At 36.3% G+C, this 14,875-nt stretch overlaps 1 protein-coding gene across 2 annotated transcripts in view; it reads right to left on the reverse strand.

The window, feature by feature from the left end:
• Window positions 1–1,609: 1,609 nt before the first annotated feature.
• EDIL3 (EGF like repeats and discoidin domains 3) overlaps window positions 1,610–14,875 on the reverse strand; it is a 407,373-nt gene continuing 394,107 nt past the window's right edge. For both annotated transcript variants that reach the window (XM_019806447.2, XM_011232960.3), the window contains one exon: window positions 1,610–4,626. In XM_019806447.2, the coding sequence (XP_019662006.1) occupies window positions 4,477–4,626 (150 nt within the window). In that variant the 3' untranslated portion in view covers window positions 1,610–4,476. The remainder of the gene's footprint in view (window positions 4,627–14,875) is intronic.

The raw sequence follows: 14,875 nt of genomic DNA on the forward strand, positions 1-14,875 counted from the left end.
TATGAATTATAGATACTTGCTGCAATAGAATCAAGGAATCTATTTTCCCCTTCAAAATCAATAGAAAAATTGCTACACCCACTAGGCCTTTCTTTGTAAAGACAGATTTAACACTGCATTCTGTTTCAGAGTAGTTCAGATATTTCTCAGCTAGCAAAGTGGTTCAATCCTCCATTTTACCTGCTCAGGTAAAACGGTCATTTTGCATCTCGAAGGCTAGAGGCAATATTTTGCATAAATAAATAATAGACTAACTCAATCGTTAATATTGTTTTAAACTAGCCTTAGGGAGGAGAGAGAGAGAACACTGCATCACTGACAGTAAAAATTAATGTTTCTTTACCAAAATCTTTCCTTAAAATCATGTACTCACGGTTGAAGTGCTAAATGTTTTAAACTTTTAGGTTCTACAAGGAGAGTATTTTCCATTCGTGATGTTATTCTTAATAGATTTTTTAAAACTGATTTCAACATGGTCAGACTTTCCTCCTTGGAATTCTATTTTTTTAAAAATTTAATTTAATTTAATTTAATTATTATTATTTTTTAAAGAGAACGAGCGGGAAGGAGGGGCAGAGGAAGAAGCAGACTGACCCTGGGATCATGACCCAAGCTAAAGGCAGACGCTTAACCAACTGAGCCACCCAGGCACCCCTCCTTCTCGGAATTCTAAATGTTCCTATTGTTTCCACGTCTTGAATCAGTCATTTCAAAAGCTTCATAATTGAAAATTTTTCTGTTGAGTAATTGTTTATCACAATGTATTTTTACCCTGTGTAGATGTTGTCCTGATTCTTTATTGGCCTTCTTAAATAATTATTAAATATAATAGGATATAATATATATTTAATTTAGTAAAAGCATATTTGTGTATGTTTGTGAAAATGTAGGGAGGGCAATGGAGCCCCACTGAAGCATTTACATTCAAATGCAGTTAAAGAGGAACATGCATGACTACATAAACACACAGAAACTCTCAGAGATTCATTGAAACTCAACTAAGGAATCAACATCTAATAGCTTACCTTTTCCCCCTAGATCTTTGAATCTTAAGATAATATCTAAGAAGTGAGAAGAACACAGACTTAATATTTCACCCGTGACTTCCAGAGAGGCAGAAACAGGGCTTACGAAGAAGCCAAGTGTTCTGTCTGTAAGCAACAGCAGATGTTACATGGGTAAATACATTTTTAATGTTTGTGTTATCGCTTACTATTGACCAGATCTCTTCATTATGCTCCTGAGAATCATGTACTTAAAAAATACTAGAAGTGATAGCAATGGCACGTGATTAACAATGGGCAGCTCAATCCTGGAACAAAAAACTTTAAGTATGAGGCAAAAAATGACTTTGGGTTACCAGTATTCCAATAAATTTTGCACAGCTAAAAGGAGTGGGAGAAATGCACACATTTTAATAATTTTGGAAAATCAAGGTTAGCTGATATCAATGGGTATTTGGAGACTATTGTAATTTGTTTTTTTATGCATTTGCTTAATTGTCTTGTACAAAGAAAAAGTACATCAAGCATGTAGTTAAAGTGTAGTGGGCATTCAGACAGTTTGTGTATTCTTATAAATGTGTTTAATTACAACTGCTTCAAAGGTATCCCAGATTTTCAAAAGTTTTATTTTAAGTTTGAAGACTAGACAAGGTCATACTAATTTTACAACAGCCTACATGATTTAAGTATATATACAAAGAAAAAACCAACATTGGAATATTACACAGCTTGAAAGTTTGCAAAGGTTATTTGTGTCTTAGTCACTTCTGTACTTACTGACACATCGGATGCCAGCAGTGAGAATTGTGTTTCATAATTTGTTGACTAGCAAAGATACAATCATTAGTACCCAAAGTCTTCAAAGTTCGCACCAATCCTTTGAAGCCATTCAGAAAGAGAAAGTCAACCCTGAAATTAGAATTAGTGACTATGATAAGTAAACAGGACATAGATAGAATGGAGATGTTTAAAACATAATTTCCTAGATTATAAAGTTAGCATATTATAGCTACTCCATATAGTGAAGACTAGGCGATTTTTCAGTGTGTTCTGCTTCTAAGATTTTACTTGTTTTAGTGTGAATTTAAATAGAATAAATTCGTTTCCCTTTGGTGTCATTGATACAAATGACACAAAAGCTACGGACTACTTCATAGGAATTGTTAACATCACCACACGTGGGAATCCCTTTGTTGTCATGAATTTGAGTCACCGTGGGAAAAATAGATATCTCGTTGGTCATGCCATGCTGGTGAAGAGCACAGAGAGCAGAGAGAAAATGCACAAGCAAGAGAAAGCCATTTCAATGTATTTCTAAAAGGTAAGAAGTATAATTTTAACAAACTCCCTTTGAAAATGTTTGTTTAAAAAGCTATCAATAAAATAAAATTCAAAACATCACAAGAAGCCAGGAATAATTTTGAGAAAGTAAATCATTACAAAGCATTACTCATAATTTCTAAAACATATTCTGCTTAGAAAGAAGAATCGTGCATAGCCTGTAAAGGAAAACGGCTAGAAATTTGGCGGGACAGTCAATGTTTAAAGAAATAAAAGGGATTGGCTAGACAGTAAGTGTGTGTGTATTTTTGGACCTAAGTAATTATTTATAATATGACTTCAACATTTAGGAAATTAAAAAGATTTAATTCCTAATTTTAAAGTTGTCTGAAAAAGCCAATATTGAGGACCTAACAATTTTGTTTGTGAAAGATGCCGAAAAATGATCACCATTTCAGATGCTTCAAATCAACAATTTCATAAGAACTTGAAGTAGAAAGCTTGTGGGCATAGGACAAACGTGTGGCCAGCCAGTCCTAATTTTGCTCTTATTAAAAATGCCATTATGATTGACTTTCCCTTTAAATTCTTCACTATGACTGAAGACTCCTCCATATATACATCATTAAGAAATGTTGTTAACACATGGACAGACAAGACAATAACAGTCTAGTGGCTTTTGTTATGCAGCACAAATAATAGAGGGGAAAACAAACAAACAAACTTCTCAGTGTTGTACAGGACCTTAACATTTCGTACACATACAGTACTTTCTTTTCCGGGACCCTTAATTTAAAACTCCAATAATTCTGTGTCTAAGCCTTATAAAATAAACGCTTGTAAAGCTTATAAATTAGATGCTGAGGACTATTGTGGAGGCAGTGTGAGCTTTAATTTGAGAGACATGTCAATGAAACCTCCACTATCAGTAACAAATTGTTATGAAAATTGCTTATTTTTTCAGGACTTCTGACACAAAATAAATAGAAATCAATTTTCATCTTAAAATGATCTACTACATTGTCATTAGTAAATACTTTTCACAAATAACTACACAATGTGCTTTCCTGGAAACTGCCACCAGTTTCATTCAAGTCTCAGTAAAATTCTAGTTTCACAGGAAATGCAGAGATGAACAAAGAAATGATGAGTATGCTTGGCCAGGACCTGCAGCACTGTGTTAATATTCGTTTGCTAAAAAAATTCAAAATGGACAAAGAATTCATTATCCTATTATTTTAAAGTAAAGATAAGGTATGTAAATTCAAAATGAAGTAAATTCCGGTTTAAAGGGGCATAATACGATTTTGTTGTTTATCTTGCAAAATGGTAGTATTGGGTTTTTTATAAAGGAAGTATTTGGAAATTACAGTTATAGCTTCCTTTAAAAATACAATCGCAGATTCAATTGACTGATATTAAATATGATCAATCTACTGATATGCAATCATGTTCCATATATATGTATACATATGTATACATATATATGCATACATATACACAAGCATGAAACTTTTAGTCAAATAATAGGAAAAAACTCAATTAGAAAAATATGGACTTAGTCAATATACAATATAAAGAATATAGAACAGAATAAAAAGGAAAAAGATCATGTAATATATACTATTAGAAATAATGAAAGTAAAATGAGAATTATAATATTAATTAGTACTACATGTAATAGATTCTTCAAAATTCTGTTATAAACACTGACGGTGTTTGGTAGGCACAGGGAAAACAATTAGGATAATGTAGAATCATTACAGAAGAAAAAAAACCTTATTGCTAACATTGCAGTATTCCTTTTATAAGAATTAGTTGAGTATTGATTATAAAAGCTCTATCAACTCTTGTTTTTATTTGATAACTATGAGATTTTTTTTACCCTTGCTATCAAAAGAGTGCTACTTTCTTTCCTTAATATATTTCAACCATTGTGAATAATTCAGAAAACAATGACAAAAGTAATTCACAAGTTAATGTGATGTTGCTCAAGAAATTTAAACAATAAAAATCAAATTAAACCATTGAAAAGGCAGGCTTAGACCTCCTTAAAAAGACAGTGGCCTACCATAATTTGAGCACTTTTTCATGAAAAATACCATTCAGTTTCCTACAGATTTTGCACAGTTCATTCCATGGAGATACTTTTAGGGAGATGGAGAGGAGGGTTGTGGGGTGTGGAGTCTCCTCACTCTTCCTCTGTGCAGCCCAGCAGCTCCGACCGCAGCGTGATTCTCCCATACCAGGACCAGGGTAGGATTCTTATGTGCCGTGCATAGATGGGAGGGTCGATGACGTTTTTCCTGTGGGTATCATTGTCAAAATTGCCCTGGAAAACCTAGTAGAAAAGAGCAAAGAATATCAATCAGACAGCCTTCTTTTTCCTGGGATTTATTTTTTATCATTTTCTTGTTTGGAACCTTTTTCCCAAAAGTGAGGTTTTGATAATTAATCATGTTTTTCAAAACAAATTATTGCAGCTTCTTTTTAATGATCATTTTAAAATTAAATTGTTGGAGCGCCTAGGTGGCTCAGTCAGTTAAGCATCTGTCTTCGGCTCAGGTCATGATCCCGGGGTCCTGGCATCAAGCCCCACTTCCGGCTCCCTGCTCAGTGGGGACTCTGCTTCTCCCTCTCCCTCTGCCCCCCCCAACTCATGCTCTCTTTCTCAAATAAAAAAAATCTTTAAATAAATAAACTGTCAAGTAATGTTTAATTTAAAGAGCTAAATAAGACAAAATTGGGTGTCCAAGGCAGGAATACATATGGGTCTATCATCTATATCTGCCTATTGGTTTCCTTTAATGCAATAGATATTTAACTCTTGATTTGTCCCAGGCTGGTGTTGGTTAGCTTGCTGAAGGTGCTCCCTTCTAAGGAGTGACTCAGAGATCCAGGCTGCGTGAAAGTTGCAGCTATCATCTGAAACATGTGGCCTCCACACTGACAAAGGGCAAGGTGAGAGAGAATTGTTAGACTGGGCAGCATGTTTTAAAGAACATGGTATAGTGGCAGCTTCCATCATTTCTGGATACATATCATTGACCTTAACTAATTATATGACCCCAGCCCAACTGCAAAGGAGGCTGGGACATGGAGAGGAGTGCACGGATATCTGGGGAGCATAACACTCTCTATCACAGTGTCTTTTGCTCACTTCTCACATAGACAACAAAATCAACCCATCTGCAAGAGAGATAACGCAATCAATGCTATTTTGAACTACTTTTTTCTTTCTTTCTTTTTTTTTTTTTTTTTTTTTTTTTTTTGGTTTCTATGTCTATTCATTCCTGGGTCCCTGCAATACTCTGTGACTTATAACGTCCTGACATGTTGGCACTGGATTCTTCTCCATCATTCTTTTGTTTCAAGGATTTTTTTTTTTTTTTAGAGTGTTTATGTCCATTTTTTTCTCTGAAGAGACCTTTATAATGACTTTGCAAAGTGCTTGCTTCAGAAAAAACAAAATCAGAACACTGAGATCCTGATAGGAATGACATTAAATTACACATTACTTTGGGAGAAATTAATGAATTCATAATATTTAGTCTTACCTGAAGATTTCATCATTTTTCATCTATAGAGTCTGCACACTTATTATTGAAGTAATTTCTAACTATTTTATATTCACATTTTTGTTTAGCTCAAATAGGATAATGAAAAATCTCTTCGGACTTTCCCTTTCTAACTTTATGAGTCATCTTATAGTTGGAAGATAATTTCTTTCTTGCTTGAGATAAAAACATGACTACATGGGGCGCCTGGGTGGTGCAGTCGTTAAGCGTCTGCCTTTGGCTCAGGGCGTGATCCCAGCGTTCTGGGATTGAGCCCCACATCAGACTCCTCCGCTGGGAGCCTGCTTCTTCCTCTCCCACTCCACCTGCCTGTGTTCCCTCTCTCGCTGGCTGTCTCTGTCTGTCAAATAAATAAATAAAATCTTAAACAAAACAAAACAAAACAAAAAACATGACTACATGGGTAAAGCGAGACCTGAAACAAAAATTCCCCAAAGGGGAAAAAAAGAAATTCCATCACTACATGACAGAATGTTTAACCCATATTTTTGAACATTCTAAAATTAAAGGGAATGTTTTAAAAATGCCTTCTAGAATAAGTTGGTTCAGTCTCACATGATCACAAAAGATCTCCTGGATAGGGAAAAATAAACATACCCTCTCAAAGGCATTAGAAACCATGGCACTGATTAATAGAAGCAACAGACAAGATGGGGTAATCTTTCTGTTGGTTCCATAGAAAGATTATGTGTCATTGAGGGCAAATGCAAAGTGCCATCCCATTCTGGTGGGGAACAATTTTTCAATCTGACACAAAATATATCTCAAAGGTGATTTTTGAATAAATAGTTGCTGAAGAAGAGAATACCTAACTGTGCCAAGTCTAGAATTCATCATCCTGGCATATCTGAATCCATTTTCATTTAATAGGAATTTTATCCTCAGCAATGCTCTGGCTTTGCATTGACCAAGCAAGAACTAATTCTGGATTTAAATGTGTTACTAAATAACAGCGTCTCTGTTAGCAGAAGCTCACGTGTATAAGACATACCACACAGACACTCACCAAAAATCCCTAGGTTGTCATTGCAAAAGTGGAAAATAAGAGAGTACTTTCTATGGTTTCCTGACATTCTCTCTGACATATGATGTTGGATTCAAATGCTTCACTGAGACTGTGGTGTTACAATTTAATATAGAATCTCAAATCCAATTTCATAGCCTTGCTAGAGAACTTAATGTGTTTCTTTGGAATAATAGAACTTAAATTCATTAACTTTCATCACAAGATCTATAACAGTCCAAAATATAGTGTCATACCACTTCTTGGGAAGGATATACAGTAAGAAATGATTTTCTTTTAAGTCACTGGTCTTCAGTACAAGTTTCAATAAGAAACTATCAACCCAGAAATAAATAGCTGAAATATTATACTTATCTTTTATAACAGAGAATACATTTAGAGAAACTACATCAGCTCTGAAACTGCATTCAACTGTGACACTTCTGATTCAAGGTGTGAAAGTCATAGATATTTGAATGCTCATTAAAAAGATTAAATGAAGTTTCATAAAACAGTATAATTTAAAAAACAAAAATTTTCACAGAAAAACTGCCACAATCTACATTGGAATCACCCAAACCATGGCCTAAAGGTAGTGAAGATATACTTTACTTCTGGATGTCTCTCAGTAATGACACAGCAGAGAACACAAAGCACATACTTGCAAATTCGAGTATGACATCTTGTACTTGCTGTGCAAACATGTGGCCCATGTACTGTCTTCTTGTCTCCAGCACTAGGAAGATCTTGTTTAAGAATGATAGTTCAATGTTTTACCCAGCCAAGGCATGCAAACTCAGTATTTTCATTTAACTTTTAAAAATGTGTAAAAATCCTAGAAACGGGCTTTTATAGACACACGACGGAGACAGAAGCGCCTCAATTGATATCAAAGTCTGAAAAGACTGGTGGAAAACATTATATCTCCATCTCCATATAGAAGGGAAAAATTGTATATGAGAAAGACAGTTTGGGAAGTTTTTAGGTAAGAGTATGCGTCTGCTTCAGTTTCAGGAGGAAGCTTAGCTAATTAGCTGAAGTCAAGTTTGCTGATGTACTCAGACATAATGCTTAGGGATCTCCCAGGCTTTTCCCAGCAGACGGACCCTCAAGAAAAAGGCGTCAAAGGTACTTTGGAGAGGCTTCCACAATTACAACGTAGGGGGTAACAGAGAGAACTGCCACTGCCTCCATGTGGCTGAGATCTTGGATTCTGCTTTTCAATGCAACTCTCCTATGATACTGGTTAAAATTCAAATCAGATTCTAATGAGGATTCAAATCTCAACACAGAGAGACTGTCAGATAAAACAATTAAATGCTGCTTCCGGCAATGTTTTAATATTTTTTTGTAAGATGAGACTTGTCATTCTTCATTAGGGACTATGGTCTATTCAGGCCAGAGTAGAAATCATCAGTGGGAGACTGCCAAGAAGGCAGGGTTATCCATGACACCATCAGACAGCTGGGGCATACTCAGCTTCTCTTAGCGGCCATTTGCCTTTCACAAGTGTTGAGGAATTCTTGGGGGGATTTCTTGCATATACTATTTGTTTAGAATGTCACCTGGTCTGGGAAGATATATTTCTTTTTATTTGTCCTAAATAAAACATTAAAAGATTTAAAGAGTGGGGCACCTGGGTGGGATCAGTTGGTTAAGAGTCAGACTTTTGGGGGCGCCTGGGTGGCACAGTGGTTAAGCGTCTGCCTTCGGCTCAGGGCGTGATCCCGGTGTTATGGGATCGAGCCCCACGTCAAGCTCCTCTGCTATGAGCCTGCTTCTTCCTCTCCCACTCCCCCTGCTTGTGTTCCCTCTCTCGCTGGCTGTCTCTGTCTCTGTCAAATAAATCAATAAAATGTTTAAAAAAAAAAAAAGAGTCAGACTTTTGGTTTCGGCTCAGGTCACAATCTCAGGGTCCTGGGATGGAGCCCTCCCAACTGGGCTCCACGCCCAGCAGGGATTCTGCTTGAGATCCTCTCTCCCTCTTCATCTCCCTCTGCCCCTTCCCCTGCTTGAGCTTTCTCTCCCTCCCTCCCTCCCTCCCTCTCTGTCTCTCTTTAAAACAAATACATAAATCTTTTTTTAAAAAAAAGGTTTAAAGAGACTCCCATTTTTCTAAACTTTTGCAATTTATGTTCATGTCATCCAAATAACCAGCAATTTTAAGGATTTTTAGATAGCCTCCCTGAGCTCTTCAAGGCTAATGAATCAGTATTTTAGCAAGGTCTCAGGTGACCATCAGCTCATCCCTATGGCCTTTTGGTCTCCCCTTTCTAGATTTCATTATTTCCATTACTCCAGAGCAGCATTTGTGTGGGGGTGGGGGGTGGAGGGGAGGAGTGGAAAAGAGAAAAAAAAATATTCAGCTTATATAATTTCAATTATTTATTCTTCCACCCAGAGTACTTATGAAGAAGTTAGAAAAGAACAGTTTTTTCCAATTTTGATCCCTGAGAAACACTGTTTTTATGTAATTCTATCCAGAGAGTGGAAGAATCTGAGACTTGGAAAAGAAGGCATAGATCTGCCAGCACCAACTTGGAACTTCCAGCAATGGCAATGCAATCCTCAATATAATAGGATAGGTATGTGTTTAGACACTTTGAAAGTCTGTCCTTCATTAGGCTGACACATGCCTTTTTCTAACTTCCATCTATTGATCCTAGTGCTTTATTCTCAACAAGCATAGATTATATCTATCAAAAGAAAACACTTTTAGATCTATTTAACAATAATTAACATAAATCTCTCAAAAACTCAAAATTAGTGCTTTAGGCTAAACATTTGTGGTTGCTTAAAAAATTCCTCATGTAAGATGATTTTCCAACTTATCATTTTGATTGCATTCCATTGGATACCCTCTGGTTTAACTATGACTCGATTAAAGCGTAGTATTTATTTGGACATAGTAGCAGTAATGACCTGAGTAGCTCAAAATACAGAGTGTACCTTTGTTACAGATACAATACTTCTATCAATGCAGTCTAAAATTTAAAACTACTATATTACATTTTCAGTCATGACTGATGACTAATGGACAAAATAAACTTTGAACTTTTTCACAGAATTTCTCTTAAGCCAGGATTTTCCTAATGTTTTACTTGTAAAATTGATTTATAGTAGATGTAGACATTTATATTTATTCCAACTTCATTTCATTTTATTGAATCATGACATTTTAAAGATAGCAATTCGTAGTTAAGATTATGATCTATATAAAAATAGTGGAAATTTAGTGGACATAGGATTTAAGTATCTATTTCATAAAGTAACCATTTATATATTATGTGAGTATAAAATCTGACTTTTGTGGGTGACATAAAGGACTTACATTTATTAGTTTATGGTTCAGCATCACACAAATCATTTTTATATGCTTATTATTAACATGACTTTCTGTCAAAAATTTCAGAATTACAACTTGAATCAATGCTTTAATGACGTAAAGTCTAATGCGCATACACAGTATTTATTCATTTGAATAGTGTTTGTAAGAGAAATTTCAGTTGTTTCTCATTCTATGAGTTTTAGGCTAATTTGCAATTCATGTTCAACTCTGACCTACATTAAAGCATTCCAAAAATCAAAACTCTTCATTAAAAAGTAAAACAAAAGTTATTGTGTTAAAATGTATAGAAAATTGTTAGTGGTAGGAATGTACATCACATTAAAAAGAAATCTTATTGGATTTACATATATGAAACTTGTTAGTGATTGGATATAAAAAGTCTAAAACCAAAGTCTGATTATTTTAGCTTACATAGACTCTAGCTATTATTCAGTGAATTCAATTTTCTAGGAAAATTTATCAGCATCCTGAAACCATTTCATGATTGAATGGCTGGTGTATCATTCTTGATGGTTTTCTCTCCAATCAATTCCACTAAACCAATGAAACTCTGTAACAAAATTAGTCTAAATATAAGTACATTTTTTCAGATGTAATAAGGAAACAAGAAATCCATTTCTAGGTAAATTCCAATATTCTAGGAAATGTTCCTTGGAAAATAGTGCATATTGGGACTCACATTCTAAGAAGTGCATGCACACATAAAGAAAGGGTTTTGTTGGAGATAGGAGGCTGTGTTAAGAAGTCTCCATTGATCATCAGTCTGCAGCAGAATGAGTTGGGGGATAAACCCTCACTATAGGACATCCCAACAATGATACAGCAAAAATCCTCATCCTCAGAGAGGAACAGGGAGCTGCCTCAGTATCTTCCAACCCAAAGCATCCTTGAATAGAACTAGTGCCCTCCAAAGGTGCAGGTGAGGTAAATCCATAGCCAACTGAAACAATTTACCAACAGGTGAACGTATCTGTACAGTTCAAGGTGTGTCCAATCTAGTATCGTCATAGTGATGCAGACAGATGTCATTCCAGTGAGGATAGTACAGTTCATACAAGTTTGTGTAATATGAGTGTGCAGTAAAATCTTAACCTTTACCCAAAAGGAGGTCTGAACTTTGCTTTCAGTTCCTGGGAGATAATCTCTAAACCCTTGGAAAATCCTGCACGATAAGACTGTCTTTGTTTACATGGGAGCCTTGGGCCCCACCAGATAGTCTGTGCTAACAATGTGATTTTTGGTGGGGGCGTTGGACCAGCTTGAAAGGACTGGAGACTCAAGTCAGCCTTGCAGGCAGTAAACCATGTCTGCATGACTGAACTTCAATAAAAACTTTGAACATCAAGGCTGAGGTAAACTTTCCTGGTTGGCATTACGTGGTGCATATTGTATGTCACACATCATTGCTGAGAGAGGTTAGCACTGTTTATGACTCCAAGAGAGAACGACTGAAAGCTCATGCCTAAAACTCTCCTGGATTCTCCCCATATGCCTATTCTCTTGGCTGAGTTTTATCTGAATCCTCTCGCTATTATAAACTCTAACTGTAGGTATAATAGTTTTAAATGAGTTCTGTGAGTCCTTCTAGTAAATTATCAAACCTGAAGTGGTCTTGGGGACCTTTGAACTTGCAACTGATGTCAGAGGTGAGAGTGGATTTGGGAACTCCCAAACTTTGCAATGAGTAATCAATGTTGAGGGATTCTAGGTTTCACAGAGGACTTTTTTTTTTTTTAAAGATTTTATTTATTTATTTGACAGAGAGAGACAGCCAGCGAGAGAGAGGGAACACAAGCAGGGGGAGTGGGAGAGGAAGAAGCAGGCTCCCAGAGGAGGAGCCTGACATGGGCCTCGATCCCAGAATGCTGGGATCACGCCCTGAGCCAAAGGTAGACGCTTAACGACTGCGCCACCCAGGCGCCCCCACAGAGGACTTTTTGATATTTGTTATCATTGACTTATCTGAGAAGGGACCTCAACTGTCTGAAAGAATTGTGCCCAAAACTTCCTCAACATTATGAGCCAGGCCTGTCAGTGATATTCAGGCTTCAAAATTAATTGTGAACTTATTCTTTTCTGATTCTTTGAATAAAGCCTAACACGACAACCTATTGAAATTTATTTATTGTGGCCCTTGAGAACACTTTCTAAATCTTTTATTCTTAGGCTCTACTCTCTCTATTTTACTTGCTATTTTTATTTTTATTTTCTGGGTGATATTTATTCTCATGAACACAAACCTAATAAATATATCAAACAACTAATGTTACTTGTTCTTTTTCATATTTCAGTAACAAAACAACTCAACATCTTTATTCTTCTGTATTTCTTTAAATACCATTTCTGCAAAAGCTTATACATTCCTTGGGGAATATTACTTTGGCCATCTACTAAGGATTAATTTGAAATCCCCTGGGAAACTGGCAGGTTTTCTGAAAGCTATAGAACATGGTGACATATATAAATCATTCTGCACCATATTTCATATTGGACACCAATTTTTATCTGTGTCCCTTTCAACATGTTATTTTGTTCCACAAGCCCTTTAAAAAATCTGGACCCTGGTTCCTTCAGAGATTTCTTTAATTCCTAAGCTCCCTCAATGAAATTATATGAGACTTTCAAACTGCCTATCCAAAGACTTAACTTCAAAGGTTCAATTACAGAACATTTTTGTTTGATAGGGGAAGTAAAAAGAAAAACATGGGGACAAGTTCCATGTCTTTCTTCCACTAGTGCATGAATCATTTTAAACCATTAAAATGAATATATGGATTCTCTGAGAAAATGAATTCCACTCCCATTGCTGCCCTCAGGAGATTTCTTGTGGCTCTGAAGTCTGCTCTTTTGTAATTATGTAAAAAAGTAGGTCTCTGGCTTCAGGGAGTGCTGCATTTCACTGAACTGATCTGGCTTTGCTTCGTGTTCCTAGTGTATATAAATCTTTGATTATATCCCAAGAAATTTTTACTAAACCACAAATTTGACATTCACTTAGAGTTCTTGCAGTGTTATCTGCTCTCTGTTGTTTTTTTCTGTTCCACATTTTTTTCCCCTCAAAATGCACCAGTGGGAGACTCTAATAATAACCGGCCAAAAAAAAAAAAGCAAATATATTGTCTTTTGATTTCTACTCTGACAATAAAGGGTCATTTGTTGCTTTTCAAACTGCCACACAATCTCTCATTTTCCTGTAATTGATGTGAAAGCTGGTTGGCCGATACTTAATTCTTGACTGGAAAAGAAGGCTGTGATATCTTTCTAAAATCCATTCCTCCTTAGGTACTCTGGGGGTTGGGAGTTTTGGGAAAGAGGAGAAAGTGGCACATCTTTGGGATTATTTTTGAGAACTTTTCACTTCTGGTCTCTCATAGAAGGGCCCAACTGATCCATAGAGATCTGAGATGAAGGGCTCTAACTCTCCACAGTAATACCAACCTCTCTATTATGGGTAAGCTGGCATGGATTGTACCTGTGATTCCCTAGTCCACTGCAAGAGTGACATGTTGAGCTAAGGAACTGCTGAGATCCAACCTAACCAGATGAGAGGGGGAAGGGGCAGGGGGCAGGGTAGCCACCTCCATTCCTTCTGTACTATTCTTGCATAGCTTTAACTCCAAGTAGCTGGGGAGCTGGCAACTTCTTACAAAGAGCCAGAAGAACCTCCCTGAGAAATTCATAAGACTTCTGTTAAGTCTTGACCCTGGAGAAAGACACCGAGAAAAATCAAAGCAAAACTTTCTAACTCTGTTGACTGTTGCCTTTTTTCTCCCACATTCGATGGCATTTGGAATGCTCAGTTTAAAAGTCATTCAGTAGGTAGGACACACCACCATATTTAACTTCTTTTATGCTGAAAGTCTCCTTAGGAAACAAGAATATCCTAGCAAATATATTGCATAGGATGATTGCTTAAAAAGATTTATGGAACATAAAATATGCCATTCTAAACTGTGGCTATAGATTTAAACTATCTGCTTTCTAGCACTCAAATTTTGACTGCCATAAGAAATATTCCTACAGAAAAAATAGAACTGGAAAATCATCTGCTTTTTAAAGATATCTATCTATAGGAGATATTACCAAGAGTTGTCGGACAGCAAGACCACCTAATTTTTTTTTTCTAGTCTAACATCAGAAATGTAGAAATGCCTTTCCTCTTTTCTATAAAAGTACAAAATAGTCTGCTTCTCTAATGAATCCCAACATTCATCTCAAAATTTCCTACAACACTAGGCGTTTTGCATTGTATCGGAACAATCTGTAGTCTGACTCCACCCCTTCATAGAAGATATTTCAATGATGTGGCAGTAGGGAAATAGGTGTCTGATAATTCCCACCCCAACTTAGGAACCTTTCCCTCACTCCACGTCTCTTGAAGAGTTTCACCCTTTTTTGGTCAGAAATGACTTGGTACAGAGCTAGAAGGATGAATAATAGTAGTGATTTAAGCATTCAGCCATGTGTCTACTAAGCCAGACTGGTGCTGAGGAAGAAACAGTGTCAGGGAGTTGGAGAAGATAATTCTGGAGACGGATGACGAGGTGGCAAAGTGGAATCACAGACATGAAGCAGGTTGTGAGAGTGTGTGCGTATGTGTGTGTATTTCCCTAGGCGTGGAAGAAACGCATTCTCACTTTATCCTCTCTTCCTTAGGTGT

Source organism: Ailuropoda melanoleuca, chromosome 3 (assembly GCF_002007445.2).
Source record: "Ailuropoda melanoleuca isolate Jingjing chromosome 3, ASM200744v2, whole genome shotgun sequence".
Lineage (NCBI taxonomy): Eukaryota > Metazoa > Chordata > Mammalia > Carnivora > Ursidae > Ailuropoda > Ailuropoda melanoleuca.